At 35.6% G+C, this 15748-nt stretch overlaps 1 protein-coding gene across 1 annotated transcript; it reads left to right on the top strand.

Annotated features, from left to right (window-relative positions):
* Positions 1-308: 308 nt before the first annotated feature.
* LOC142351443 (uncharacterized) lies at positions 309-2467 on the top strand. Its single transcript, XM_075403454.1, has 2 exons — positions 309-1419; positions 1801-2467. Exons 1-2 carry the CDS (start codon positions 606-608, stop codon positions 2256-2258), a joined length of 1272 nt encoding a protein of 423 aa, XP_075259569.1. The 5' UTR covers positions 309-605; the 3' UTR covers positions 2259-2467.
* Positions 2468-15748: the final 13281 nt, after the last annotated feature.

The raw sequence follows: 15748 nt of genomic DNA, 5'->3' as shown, positions 1-15748 counted from the left end.
CCTTTCTTCAATAACTTCTTCAATAACATTCAATGTATTTCTGTTAACTTTCTGTTCAATAAATCACGCCATATAATTTAATACTGTTTCAGTTTCTAATAATGGAATAATTGCCTTGAAGTTTTTGCCTGTTAACAATTTCACTCAATGTTGTTTTGTTGCGAATTTGATTTGCAACGATTTGCTTCATATCAAAAGTGACATTTTTCTCCGATTTAGTTTATAACGCACGCATATATCAGCTAAAAATTAGTTGCTCAAAACAAGTCATCTTGATTTTTAACACAATTAATCATCAATTTTGCTACATTTGCGGCGATTGTGGTTCATTTTTATCGCATATATAGTTTCGATGAGCAATAATTTAGTGCATGTTTTTAGAACAAAGCGCCATCATCACTCAAAAAATTCATTCTGATTTTTCATCGTTGTGCTATTTGTGACTTAATTTTTTCACAACACAAAAGTGGTTTCAAAAGTGAAATATTGTTTAAACCATTTCATCATATATTCATTGTATTGCACAGTGTGCTTTTTATCACACAAAATAAACTTGCTCACTTTCTAGCCACATAAAAAAACGTACCTCTAAAAATCACGAAACAATGGAAATATCGAAAGAGGAAAATTTGGAAATAATATTTACCCTCAAGCTCAATAAATCCTTCGTCAAAAACGTGCAAGACTACCCGACGTTCGCCGAGAATTTAATGATTGTTAAAAACGACCCCCGAAAAGAATGCGTGGGCTCCGTGGCTATTAGCAACCCCGTCATTGAGCAGAATGCAGTAAACAAAGCCGGCAGTTTACGCGACTGTAAAAGCCCGAAGAAACGAGGACGAAAACGAAAACCCGTTGATTCCTGCACGATGTTAAAAATGGTACAACAGGCGAAAGGACCCAAAACAGTTGAACAATCGGTTTCCCTACAAGAAGAATTGACTTTAGAACTCCCCCAGCCGTTGGATCTGTCAACAAAAGCAGCCGAGACAAAAAGTTCGGAAGACGAAAAAGCTTCAAACGAGGACGAAAGTGTTTCTCAATCGGAAGCTGCTCTGTCTATCAGCGAAAATGTGCCGCTTGACTTGTCTACTGCACCGGTCAAAAAACCAAACGAGTCCAGTGAAAAAGAACCGACCGAGCCAAATTCAGAAGCCGGTGCTGGAGTTAAGCAAGAACGAGCGCCTTTAATTCCGACGGAAGACCCCAACCGCAAAGTTATTCCCCCAGTTACTGCGAAAATTGAAGAGGAGCAGGAATTATCACCTGAACAGATTATTCAAATGCACGCCGAAAAGTCGCTCGATAACAATAATGATCCCAAGGTTATCGTTGATGGTGGGGACAAACAGCCAGCTAAACGACGGGGTCCCAAGCCCAGCAAACATTTGACCGGAAACTTAACAGATTCCAAGAAAAGTACGTAAAGTGACAGAACGTTTATTTGATTTTTCAAAAATATCCATAATACCCCCCCTCCCGCCTCTATTTGCTCTAGTCATTGATCATTAGAAAGGTGTTCATGAAAAATCGATACTTAAGCTGTTAATTTTTCCAATGACAGTGGTTTGGAGTTAAATAATTGAGAATAAGAGAACCAACCTTATCAAAAATTATCAAAAACTGCTTACTTTTACGGTTTTCAAAAGTTTTCACATTAGTCTGCCCCCCCTCCCACCAACCCACCCACCCACCTACCCACCCACAAAAATAGCACCCAATTGTGAATTATTAAGCGGCCCAGGGGCGGGGGGGCTAAAAATAGTAAAACACTTGGTAAAATTTAAATTTTAATTTCAGATGGCGAGCCCAAATGTTTTGCATGTACCCTGTGCAACTTCACTGCCTCAAACAGACGCGGCTTGATCGAACACGAACTAGCGGACCATGTCAATGCTCGACCTTTTATGTGCACCCTTTGCGAACACAGATGCAAACAGAAACAGAACTTGAAGCTTCACTACTTACACAAACACAAACTCACATCCGAGGAGGCGTCGGAGATCTTGAAGAAACATCCAAAATGTTCCACTAAAAACAACAACAATAATAACAACAACAACACCTCGACGACAATCAACGTTCCCATTTCTCAAGTTTCAGTTGCTCCTCAAATGCACCCAATCAGCGCCGAGTTCAACCTAGAACACGAGACGGAACGACCCGAGATGTCATTGTCGCCGGCGTCTTCTATTTGCTCCAGATCCAGCTCCAGTTCTGTTAAGGAGGAAAATGCGATCGAAATCTGCGAACACTGAAAACTCATTGCGAGAAAATTGTTAATCTTTTTCCAAATTAACTGAGTTAAATGTTAATTTAAACCTTTATTATGTGATTTTTCTGTTAACTTAAACTTTAAATTTTGGCATTAAACTTGTATAATTAAACTGCTTTTTGCGTAAGCTGTTAAGTATGTTGCCCTGTTAAAATTGATTTGATATCGTTTTAACTTGACTCTTTTCCTTGGTTTTCATCGAGTTTTTAGAAATACGCAGAATTCTGGTTATTCAACGAAAAGTTCTCGAGACATTAGAGGCAAGGTTATAAGTTGAACTCTTATAAGAACGTTTGGCGTTCATCTCATGGAACTAAATGCCTCGGCACAAGCTTTAATCATTTATTTAAAAAATTGTGCTTAAAAATCGAAGTTTGAAACTAGAATATCATTATGGAGTATAAATCATAAACGTTTCGACGGTTACTATAATTAAAACAATGTTTTCTCTGGTTATATTATCATCGCTGGTAATATCAATGAGTAAAATGCGCTAGCTATGCCATATATAGCTATGCTGATATATTTAAATGTCTTGTGGATTCCAAAGACAAATTTACCTCTCGACAATGTCAATTGAGATAAGGTCACTCAAGCAGCAGTTTCTGGGGTCTGTACATGAAACTGGGCCAATGGTGGAATGTCACGTGAAATCCGATGATTGAACTTGCGATGCTAAGTTTTTTCATCCTGGATTGTCTCTGAAACCGTAGATTGAATGTTTTGCTGGACAGTGGCAGGGTGCGGTGGATGTAAGGAGAAGTATATGTGTGTATAAGCGTAAAGAGTATCAAAATGCACCACGGCTGTTCCAAATTTGCCAAATTTCCTTTGGGTACACAGGAACATGTCTTGCTCATTGTCTTCATCTTTTAGCTGAAGATAAGAAGAATCTTGTTCTTTTGAGTTGCTGTCTCATATAAACCGTCCAATTTTTAGGAAATTTTTTCTGTTAGCTATCCACAGGTTTTTCTAATTTTCGAGGAAGGGGGACTCATCATCAACAGTTTTGCAGTGTCGTCACCCGGCGTCAGTTTGCGACTCGCATATGGCTTTTTTTGAAAGTCTGTATCTCTTGTTCAAAAAGATCCAGTGAATATCCTCGAATTAATTAACCACCGGAACAGTCTTTTGATTTAACGAACTTTTTTCGATCACCAAATTTGTTACAATTTTTTGTTTGATTCTCACACTGCTTCTATTTGGTGAAGGCAAATCCCGGCTGCGTCCAAAATGTGCCCTTTCGATTTCCTAGTCGGCAAGAAAAAATTATTTAACGTGTCAAACTTCTTCGCTGTGATTGTCCTTAAAATTAAAGTACATTGGCAGAAGTCTGTCAATACAGTTTTTCAATTTGCTAATATAGGTTTTGTTGGAACAGCTTTCTTTCAAAAGAGCACGATGACGAGGAATATCAGTGGACTGTTTTAAAAGCATTAAAGGCTTAAAAACACATTCGTTTTTCTATCAGTTCCAAATGTATTCGACAATCGAATTTTCAATTGATTTTTTGTTCTTGTTTGGAAGTGGACGACAATTTAAAGCTAAAATACGGTTCAAACAACATAGGTAATGTTCAGATTCTTATGATTGAACGTAACTGTTTCACTTTTTTTTGAGAAATTGAGTAATTAAATGGCAGAGGTTTTGAATTCTAGTGAAAAAAGTCTTGTTTGAGTGAACGATAACCAAGTTTTTATCTCAGATTTGGGAAAAAGTCATTTGAAAAAATCTCCTCATTTTATTAGCGTCCCATTTCCCGAAGAATTTAGATGCAATTTTTATCGATCTTCTACAGTATCATGACTCGAAAAAAGATTTTCATCAAGAAAGCGGAGCCACCAACCCGACACATGCGGAAGGCAGCAACCAAAGCAACTGAAGCATTACAACTGACTCAGAAAATAAAACGCTCATCCCCATCGATAACCTAATCTGATGAATCATTGACATCCACACAAACATGTCCACCAACCACTTCATCAACTTCGGCACTTTCACGCCAAAAACGAAAACAATTGATTAAACAACAGCAAATACAGAACAAATCGATTGTATCTACGATCCAAAAAGCAGCCACCAATAATCAAAATGTAGAGTCCGATTTCACAGTAGGCCCCTGTTGGCCGGTAAAATCATTCCCAACTCAATACTACATCTCTCCAAATTATGAAGGACCCGAAACATCAATGACAGTTGGCGAGGCGGAACGCATCTACGAAAGCGACTCTGATTAAACTCCTTACAAGCATTATATTAATTTTTATAGTAACCAGTACATATTTTATTAATAATCTGATAAACTACTTCATTGTTTATTTTTGTTGAGGGGGAAATGTGATATAGTATACATTGGGCTATTGATATTGTAGTGCAAAATCCCCTAATTTACTTTATCTTTGATTTAGTTCAATTTCATCATTTTAGTTCTCTTAATTTTACTGAATCTTTAATTTGGTTCATTTTCATCCTTTTGTTCTAATTTGTTCAAATCCTGTTTGAAGATCAAATCTTCCTCATTCATGCCTATTAAATTTGTTGATCAAATTTTGTGAAATAATTGTCTGTTCATACTGTCTAGTTATTCTGTTTGCCGCAATTTCCAATTTTAGTTATGATCAAATTGCTGATCACAATTTGGTAGTTTTATTTAATTCATTCTTCTCGAATCTGAATTCAAGTTTAGTTGACTCTTTTCAATCCGAATTTCATCCCGTAAATCATTCAATTTCATAATACCAGAATAAGCCTATTTTCGCTCAGCGAAATACTAGTGTATAAGTTAACGCTGATTTGGCGACGCTAAAATCACTCTAAAAAAAGGGTGGAACCTAGAAAAACGGAAATTCAAGGCACAAATTAAATAGCAAATTCGCTCTGCGAAATCACTAATACTTTTGTAACAAAAACTATCTTAATTTCGCTCCGCAAATTAATTCGACTACAGTAAACGATTCTGTACGACAGGTAGTTCAAAAACTCCCGAACTTAACATCAGTTTCAATTCTTTTTTACCGGTTTTAAACTTCTGTTTTTGGGGTGCCGTCAATTAGCTATAGAAGGCACCATTTGGCTTTATAACTGTCGAGAGATGAAACGTATTTTGAACCAGTGTGGAATTTTTTTTTTTGCAATTTCTTTTAATGTGTTTACTGTTTTATTTGTTGTGCTTTGTCGTCAGCTAAAGAGAGGAGAGGTTTTTTGTGCCCAACCTTTGTCTCTGCTGCACACTTAAGCAAACTTAAGCAAACTGCTTTTAAGGCTAGTTTTTCTGTGCAGTAGACATGATTTTCTTTTGTTGAAAATCCAAAGGTGGTCTTAAGTTTCAGCCTGGTCTTATTTTGTTTGTCGTCACAATCTATAATAGCAAGTTTTTTGTGTCCGCGCTGCTGTTGCGTGTGAAAAAATTGACTGTAACTCCTCTCTGCAGTCGGCAACTGCAACTACATGCTGTATGTCTAAACGGCACTCTAAATTAGCGCTGAATTTTGATTTCCGCATTGGTTGTCCTATCTTGTTCTTAGGGCCAACAGTTGTGGGTTTGATCTCTTAGTCTGGAACACGGTTGCAAGAAAGACATCTCTGACAATCGAATCTTCGCTATCTCTTGGATCACCATTGTCTGCGGGTTCTTTTGGACTACCAAACACGTTTTTCAACCATTTAGCTTTTTTTCCTTAACTATTATGGATACCACTTAACAGTAATATTTCGGTATCTGACAAATACACGATTAATAACTTCTGAAAGTTCGCCAACTGTTTTGCGATTCACATTAGCATGAAGAATTTCGGTGTTCAATATGGTCACTTGCTTATTAAGAAACGGCAAAAAGAAGTGGTTGCAACTTTTTAGTAAGACATTTATAGTGGTTTATCTGCACAAAGTATGCATTGCGCATAATTTTTCAATTGGGCGTTGCGTTCTGTATAAGCAGTTTATTGTCAATTTCTCGTGCGTATATGGGTTTGATAGATAATACCAATCAGTCCTGGGGGGGGGGGGGGTTGAGAATTGGGTCAATCGATTTTGCGCTACGAGTTGGGCAGAAATTGGATTGTGGCATTTCGGATGCATATGTAGAAATGGTGTTTGGCAGTTCGATTTACGGTGCGAATCAACAATCAAATCTTCGTAGCCTCTGCGAAAGGAGAGCCGCCTAACAGAAATACGCACAAGGGACAAAATTGAATGATGGCATTTTAAATGAAAAGTTTCACCTACCCAAAGCTAAATTGAAAAATCATTTTCATTACGATGATTTAAAATTCTGAATTGCTACAAAATGAATTATTATGGCTTGAATTTCTCTAAGTAATGATGCCTTTACTTGACTCGAAATGAAAACGTCTTTTCTTGGAAACCTTTTGTGCCTTTCTGCTTCTCGAAACTAATTGATCTCATGTCTTGTAAAATGAAATTCTAATTGTTTTCGAATATATCTGGAAAGTGTCCTGGGAAACTTTTTTAACAAGCGCTTTTCGACTTCCAAAGAAAAACATTTGATAAATGATTTCCAGAAGCAGCTGGAGGGAAAATGATTGCAGTAATGCACCTCAAAAAATAAAAAAAATCAAATGCTTTCTTCTAGAACAGTAGCCCCAGAACAGATTCTTGTGGAAAAACAAAACTTATGTTTCTCGTATCTCAAGACCTGTTGGAGAACATCACAAATTGCTTGCAGTCTGGTAGAAAAGAATCTAACGACCGTTTTATTGTACTTCTGGGACCACAACTTCCAAATTTAGCTACAAGCAATTAGTGATTGACCAACTAGGAGGACTTTGATAAATCTTGCATTGAATATTTAACTGCTTTATTTTCTTCCTTTTGCTAAGGCAATGTTTCGAAGGTCTTCGTTGTCCATTGTCGCATCAACTGTTGAAAGTTTGAGGAACCTTAACTGCCTGCCTGACAAGAACTTTTATTTTATTAGGAAGACAAAGATTGTTTTTGTACATTTTTCAAGGAAATTTTACAACTAGTGGTAACAAAAGATAAATCGGTGCTTTCCAGCTTCATTCTATGATCTCTTTTTAAGTACAGTATTAATTTAGAAATAATTTGAAAATTTGGGAAAATTGTCCAGGCAGTTTTGATAATTTTGGTGACTTTTTGAGAAAAAAACTTAATAGTCCAAAAAATCTAGGCTTCAGTTGTTGTCCAACTCTGTTATTTCTATTTCCTTATACAGTTATGCTTTGTCTGTTTCCCTGAGAAACATTAATTTCTTTTGCGTGCTATGCTACCAAAAATGTTACTAAAATTTGTCGCCAAATTCGGTTCTATTAAAACAAAAAATTTTCAGCTTCTGTGCGTATATATCTGTTTTGTGATGTTGGTTAAAGCGTATACTCTTTTTCCGTAGTCAGATTATTTTTGAATTTGAGAACTCTTTGCTTTTTCAACTTTTCTTCAAAGTGTTTTGTTGCTTTTTGGGTGAACTAACGGCAAACTTTTGTTGCGCTGCAGTTTAAGTGCTCTTCAGCTTCTGGATATTTGGTCTCTAAAAACTTCCACATTTTGTTCTTCTGCTGCCACGATTCTTCTCTCCATTAGTGGTTCATCTCTTTTTTACTTAAAGTGATGCTTTTCTGACGTATAAATTAATCGAACAATTCTTCAAAAATTCTGATAAAATTTTGTTTCTGTAAGATTGTATGTTGTCAAATCCTTCTCGAATATTATTGTCTACTTAGGGTTTGGTCTCTAGATTGTTTTAGTTTTTTTTCTACTTTTGGAAAAGAAACTGCTTTTCACGATATTCGTTTTTGTGTTGGTTATGCTTTATGTAATTAAGTGATAAAATATGAAAAGCGTTTCATCTGGATCTGGCTCAAGGGAGATGTCTATTTTGAAGTCGCGACAAACAGTGTGGTTACTTTTGCTTTGTCCTCCTATTTCAAGCAAATGTTTCAAAAGAATGTCCTTGAGCTCAAAAATGTCTTTTAGTTGCTCTATAGACAACATAAAACAAATGTTTTTTTTTTGTTATTCGAACCATTTGCTAGAACGGTAAGGATCTGTACATATTCGTAACTCATCTTCTCAATAGTAGTCAGACTATTTTCTCCTAAACTGAGAACTGGATAACTGTGTCTCCGGTTGCAGATTTTAGTGTTTCGCCATCATTGTGGGCGGAAAACAATTAGGTTTGAATGCTCACGAATCCATGTTTTGTGACAACTAAAAACGGCTTATCACCAGAAATGAAATATCAATTTAATTGAAGCTAAGACGTAATGAAAGAAAGTTTTGCAATTAAAAAAAGAAAATGATCGGTTTTGTTCCAACACAATTTGTTGTTGTCATTTCAAAAAACTTTGAAAGGAAAAAGAATTAGTAATCAAAATTACCGTAGTCTTTGTCGTAGTCTAAGTACCAACCCACTGACACTGATCAATCTGTACACTTAAAGCGTTTCCGATACAAAAATTATTGCTAGTGCATTGAATTTTAGGAATTCAGAAGTAGACCAAAGAACAGAAAACAAGCCAGTGTTTCTAAAGTTATTTTTATTCAATCTAGCTATGGTTGAACAAGAGCTTTGCCTCAAACTATGAATGACTTATGATTCAATATTTTTAGTTTTATGTTTTTTTTTCAAACTGTCGCTGCATACTCGCCGCTTCCAGTTGCAAATAAAACTACAGAATTTTGAAAAAACCTATTTAGCCTTCAGAGAAAATTCATTTTGAACTGAAAAGGGCGACGATTTGGTCTTGAGTAGGAAGCATGAAAGAAAATTTTAGACAATAATACTGAGAACAATTCAAAAAGTAGATAAGTGCGAGAGCTAGGGAAATGCAAACCTTCAGTTTCAAATCACGTCCAGTTGGACCACCAGCTCCTATTTAGAGATACTGCAATTCCTTTTTTGAAAATCTTTGCAAAAAAAACTCGGGGATTTTGAATAAAAAAATCTCGTATTAAAATTACAGAAATTCAAAGAAGAACAGAAAATTTAAGATTAAGTCAAGCATGGCTGCCATAACAACATCAAATAGCAGTGTTTTTTATAACCTATCAGACGTTTTTGCAGATGATTAGAGGATTTCATCTGTCTGGGCTTTAGAATACAAATTCACAGCACAATAAAGGTGCTTGATTTAGCTTGCGTCATTTGGTTTGGGGTAGGACAATGTGCACTTACTACACGGTGTTTTTAATCACAATTTTGGAATTAAATAGATATCACCAGCATCTCGTGCGCAAAAGTTTTATTCTTTATAATTTATATATGTAGACTCGATTTTCTTCTCATAAAATTTTGATCAACGTCCACATTGGTGGCAACATTTAGTTGGCGTATAGTCCCTTTACGATCAAGACGTTTTTTGTTTAGTATTGTTTTTGCATCAGCACGAAGATGTTTGCGTTGCTTCTACAACATATCCTCTTGCGCAATTTTGTCAACATCGATAGTCACTGGGCGGTCCAACTCTTAGGCAACTCAGCGCGAGAGGGATGAAAATGGTTGGCGTTTAGCTCATCATCTTTCAAAAATTCCTTAATTAAAATCTCGCACTTTTACAAAAAGTTTGACCTGATTGTCTGCATCCAATGAAAAGTTTTCAGGGTCACTCATACCTTGAGTACCGTTGTTGCTCTCGGAGAGTTTCATTTATGTCCAATGTTGAGCAAACCTTTTTTCCTCTAAGTCGGATTTTTCCTTAAATCTTTCTGTCGGGTCATTTATTCCTACTTTTGTTCTATAATCCTTCGCAGCATTGAATATTTCCAAGATTTTGCCATCAATTTGAACTCGGTTGTTCTCTTCTACTGTTCCACAGCAGTATTTGATACTCAAGACGGGTTCAAATAACCAAAAAGAGATTTAAAAAATTTTCTGGAAAATTAATAATTCCCTTGTGGGCATTAATGCCCCTCTGTTTTGAGGAATTATAGGGGCTGATGTTTTTTCAACATAAAAAAATCGAATTGGCAAAGATTTTTGGTATATTAGAGTGTTTGCAGATTGCAGAATAGTTATATCATTTAGCACGTTACCGTTCAAAAGCCCAATTTAAACGAACGACTGTTTTTAGACCGGGTATTCAAAAACCATGTCTAAAATATAACTTAGAATATAATAATTTTTTAGGCTAATAGATGTCCTTTTTATAACTGATGATTAATAATTTTGTCTGGTACCTAAAAATTTCTTATGAGTAATCTTTCTTTTAATTTGTTTTTCTATAATCCAATTTTTTTTTCAATTCAGACTTTTTTAAATTGTGAATTACATTTTTTTTCTAGTGGATATTTTCATAAGTGTCACTTAAAATCAGAGATATGTGCTAAAAAGCACTTTCCTTTAGATTTCTCCTTTCGACTTATCCTTCGGACTTCAATCATACCGAGTGATTATTTTGCAAGCACTGTCCTTTTTTCAGTCATTTGAAATGAAGTGGGAGCAAAAATGTTAAATGAAGTAATTTGTTGTGTTTCGTTCTAGCTTTTCCGGTCAGCCTGGCTTTTTTCCGATAAGTTTTCATGCCCTCGAAAGTTATTTGTAAATTAGAAAGTTTATTGCAAAAATTTTTTGGTTGATATACTCATATAGCCTTCAAAAAGAGCAGATTTTGAGTTCGATTTCAACATTTTATCCTCCTTTTTCTATGTAAGGCATTTTTGGTACTGTAAGTTAGTAAAACATCAACATGGCAAATCCTGTTCTACTGGTTTCTAAAAATTGCACAATAAAGCTTTAAAACGTACGTTCTGCTCGAGTGACTTTACTCGCATTTCTCATAAGAAGGCTGTCGAAAAAATTTGGTTTCTAAATAAAGAAATGTTTTTTATTGAGAATGTAATAAGAAAATTGAAGAAACAATTTTTGGCCGCGGGATGTTGAAGTTATCGCGAGTGCTGTTCAAAAATACCAGCAAAGTGTACAATTTGTGGTGCAATAAACTTAGGTTTTGAAGCGTTTTGCAAATAGCAATATTCTCCAAAGCCTACCAACGAGAGTGGGGGAGGGGGGCTGAAGGAGGACAAAGGCGTGGCACAAAGTGCAAGGCGGCACTAAATTAATTAATTGTGGACTTTCAAAACTGATGAAACAACTTTGAAATCTCTGTTCAAGTGCAGTTTTTCAATGTCAACGACAAGAATATTTGACGATGCAAATTTCATCAAATGTAGTTGCGATGATAAATTAACTGCCTAAATTGACTTCCAAGTTTTGTGGTAGGCGCCAACGCTGATAAACTGAAACGATAAAAGTCAAAAACCTTGAAATAAGTGTTTTGAAAATGCAACTATCTTTTTCAAAAGCCCTTCCGAATTTATCTTAAGAATTACCCATTGCAAGACTTTTTAAAACAACGTAATCAAAGATTAAATAAAAATAGTACTTTCTAAAAGAGACCATAATCTGTAACTCAAAATTAAGAATCACCAGGTCGGTTTGTTATTGAAACATTAAAATGGAGAATTTTACAGAATTTGAAATTGATGAAATAGAAATAACATCGGACAGTTTTATAAATACAATTTTCCTTAACATAAACTCGTTCTTGATTCCAATTATTGGCGTCATCGGCAGGATTTTGACATCAATTGACATTCATTATGTAAATAATAAGGTGTAGGGCGGCATTTAAATGAAGTTATAGAGTATACATCGAATAATATTAGTATACATATCATTGACAAAAAGTGGTTCTTCGCCTAAAAAGCTTGTTTTTCAAACTTTGTTTTGGTGTTTTATTCTTTAATTGGAAGAAATTTAATTTTGGAAACTTGATTTCCAGTGTTTTCAACAATTAGTCCAAATTGAATCAAATTTGAGTTACATAAATTGAATAATTTTTCTTAAAGTCATAAACAATACAATTATCTACCGGCTTACCGAAATGAACCTAGTTGAAGAAAGTTGCTGCGATTTACAGACTAATGAAATTATAAAATTATAGAGTACAGGTAAGTACTGTCAACTTTTACAATGTATTAAGATACCAAAAAAAGGAAAGCTGATCTAAAAACGACTGAATTCGCGCAAAAATTCTTCTGTAACGGTAGGCACTTGTTACGTCCTGAAGCAAATGAATTATCGAATCGAAACAGTTATGTCAAAATCTTGATTGTCTTGTCTGTGAAGGATTCGTGTTGAATGGATTGGGAATATTGACCATTCTGCATATGGGAGTGGATAGTTCATCTATGGTGTACATGGTCATTCTATGTATTGGGGACATTGTGTCTGGATTTGTGGACTCAATATTGACCGTTTTGTGAGTTCATTTTTATAAAAAATGATTTGTTGCTCAACCTTCACGCGGTGATAGAAGGTGTCAAATGAAGTTGTTGATAATTTGGATTCCAGTGAAACTTGCACCAATTTTTTTCTTTTTTTAAAGAATTTTGTGGCAGTTTTGAGGTAAAGATCCAAACATTCTCTAGTTCGTGAAATCTTACATCCTTGTTATTATCCATTCGTTTGACAGCTCAGGTTATTAATCCATCCAAATAATCAAAACCTATGATAAGACTTTGATTCGCTCAAAATGGTTTTTTAATTTATCAGCTCGTTGAGATTCTTCTTTGGTCAGTTTGTCTGATTTTTCTTGTTTGTTTTTGACTTAGCCGTTATTAACGCCTACTTCATTCTCGTTCATAGAGACAATTTTTGCCTTTTTCAAAATCATACATCATCTAATTTTGTAGTTGATTGTTCCTAAAGTCCTAAAAACATCCATAATGTACTCATTTTCTAAACTGAGCAAAGGAACTGTAGATAGTACAATTTTTGGAGGATTAAAGGTATTCTCCTATTTTTCAAGAAAGTTTCAGCGGTAAAGGTTTCAATTATGAGTAGATTGCAAGATATCCCAGTCGTTGAAAAATGCTTAAATTAGCAGCAACGTGTTAGACCTAAATTTTCGTAAAAACTTCTTTTCATAATTCTAATTGGTCAAGTGGTAAAAACTTATAAAAATTTTGATCCAACTCCTGCACGAACTTGTTCGCTTTTACGCAGGATCAGACTTCAACTTGTTCAGTTTTCACCATGATCTGCGTTTTTCTCGTTAAAAATTCGCAGTGATTAGACTTTAATTCGCTCTCAGAACTAATCCAAGTCCGAAAAAATTTAAACCTTCCTAACCTCAGTTGTCTTTTGGTGATTTGATTATAAGTAATTTTGAACTTAAAGATAACAATATCTAGCTAAATGCGGATTCCATTTAAAGCTTCCCACCACTAAGGATTTAGTCTTTTTTATATATTTGATTACCAGCCCAATTACTCTTTTTTCTAGATTATGCTCATGACAAAATTTTAATCATATTTGGTACATTTTGAAACTCAATAAGTTGAAGAGAACTTTAAACAAGAGCATGTAGAGAGTATTTCAAAAATGATTGAGCAAAAAATCAGAAATGACGTTATTAGGCTGACTTATGCCAAGAATATGTTTAACGCCATTGCATTTCAAGCAGAATATTATATAATGCCAATTTAGTTAATTCACAAATGAAGGTTTGTTGGGATATTTCCGAAGAAAATAGCAAAAGAATTTGCTACCTCTGATCACCAAAGCTCGCCAAACCAGGGTGAGGTGTTGGAAGTATGAACCAGCTGAGCCAAACAAAAACTGACCATGATCAGAAGATCCAGACAAGAATTTGGCCACGATTCGAACCTCTGCAACTTAGAGCGAATCAGTGAGGAGTAATTTGAAAGAACGCGTTCAAGTCTTGACTCTGTCAGACCATGCAAACTAATGCCACTATGATTCGAAAGTTTGACGATTCAAAATTGTGCGACTATGATCAGAAAAAAATCTGAATAAAAATGAATAAACCTTAAATCTTGATAGTGGCAAGAAATTGAAACATCGAAAGCCAGAAAGACAAATAGCATATTTTTGAGAAAAATAGACATGAGAATCAGAAATCAAAAAGTAATATTAAATAATATGCAATGAAATTGAATCAATATTTCAAATAACTTTATGGAAACATTTAAGACAGTAGCCGCCCATCCACTGCACTGGCTCCTGTTGATCCTGTTGAGGCTTCTACTGTAGGGCGACGGAGAATGAAGACTGCGCAACAAGACTGCGAATGAAAAGGAATATGGCGCTATGAGAAAATTAACGGACAGAAAGTAGCTTTCTCGTCTTCAATTACGGTTCTCACGTGTTCTTGGTGGACTCCTGATAATGGTAGGAATCCAGTATGCTTCTAAGGCAACTCATAGCATCTGGATTAAACCTTTTCACAACAAAAAACGTTCTGCTGAGACGTTATCTGAAGAAGCTGTAAGCTTTGATATCTATTTGATCATGGTCATCCGTAGCGGTACTTGTATTTGCAAAAGATTCACCTTGCGAAGTCTGGCTACATGGCTCTTTTTCGAAAGTATCGCAAACATCATTTGAGTAGACTGGCAAAATATTCACGGATGCCATTGTGTCTGAAGTGGGTATAGCTAATTTTGTGCAATGTAGAGCGTGCTCTTTTTTAAAGTCTTCGCCACATCCGCATGTTGATGAAATAATACGGGATTCCATCCATATCTAAGGGTGATTTATGATTATTTTTAATATTATTGGTAATTTCTTATGACCTTTTTCAGCTTTCACTACTGGGTGATTGACCTCTACAATTTGAGCAGCATGTCATGCAAATTGATGACATACATCAACTATGCCACCACATACTCGACTCAATTCACTCTGGTTTTATTCACATTCGACCGAGTGCTGGCTCTTTATGCTCCCTTCACGTACAGAACACTTAAACACAATATGATGTAAGTGTCAGTTGAATAACAGAAATCTGACGTGTTCTGAAAATTTATCATCATGTCAGAAATAAAATGGGCAGTAGCTGCTCATATTAAAGAAACCCTGCAGAACCTGCAGCAGATACTAACAGCAACAGGTACCTTTTCCAGCCTTTGTTCTATAATTAAACCACAATTCCAGACTAGAAGAGTGTGCCCCATTAGGGCAGACCCCTCTCAGGACCCGATAGTCTAGACCGTTTGTGTATTCTATGAGCATGGTTTATCCAGAGCATATATTTTTGGGTTGCATTGTACTCGAAGGTTCTCAACCCCCACTCACACCCCCCCCCCCCCCAAAAAAGACCACAAGTTTGTGTCGTAATAAGACAAAATCTGGAAAACCCCATCCGCTGGGTAGTATGAATTCTTACGATTGGTACCGCAAACATTTGTTCTGGTTGTTTCAGTTCATATTAAACAGTTTGCAATTCACTGAAAATTAATTTTCATTACCAATTCTGTCAATTTCTTTAGGTATCCTGTAAAATGTGTGATCACCAACTACCTGCTAATCTTCACTGTAGTAACAGACAATCTGTTCATGGTTGACCTTGAAGATGGAAAGTGTGTCACGCGGTCTGACATCACTGCTTTTCGTGAGAAACTTTACAATCTGTGGCAGTGGTCTCTCTACTGTTTCGTACCAGCCTCTGTTCTCTTTTTCTTCAATTTTGC

This window comes from Convolutriloba macropyga, chromosome 13 (genome assembly GCF_964194025.1).
Source record: "Convolutriloba macropyga chromosome 13, txConMacr16.3, whole genome shotgun sequence".
NCBI lineage: Eukaryota > Metazoa > Xenacoelomorpha > Acoela > Convolutidae > Convolutriloba > Convolutriloba macropyga.
The sequence above is the reverse complement of the archived record's forward strand: the minus strand, read 5'-3'. Positions and strand labels throughout refer to the sequence as shown.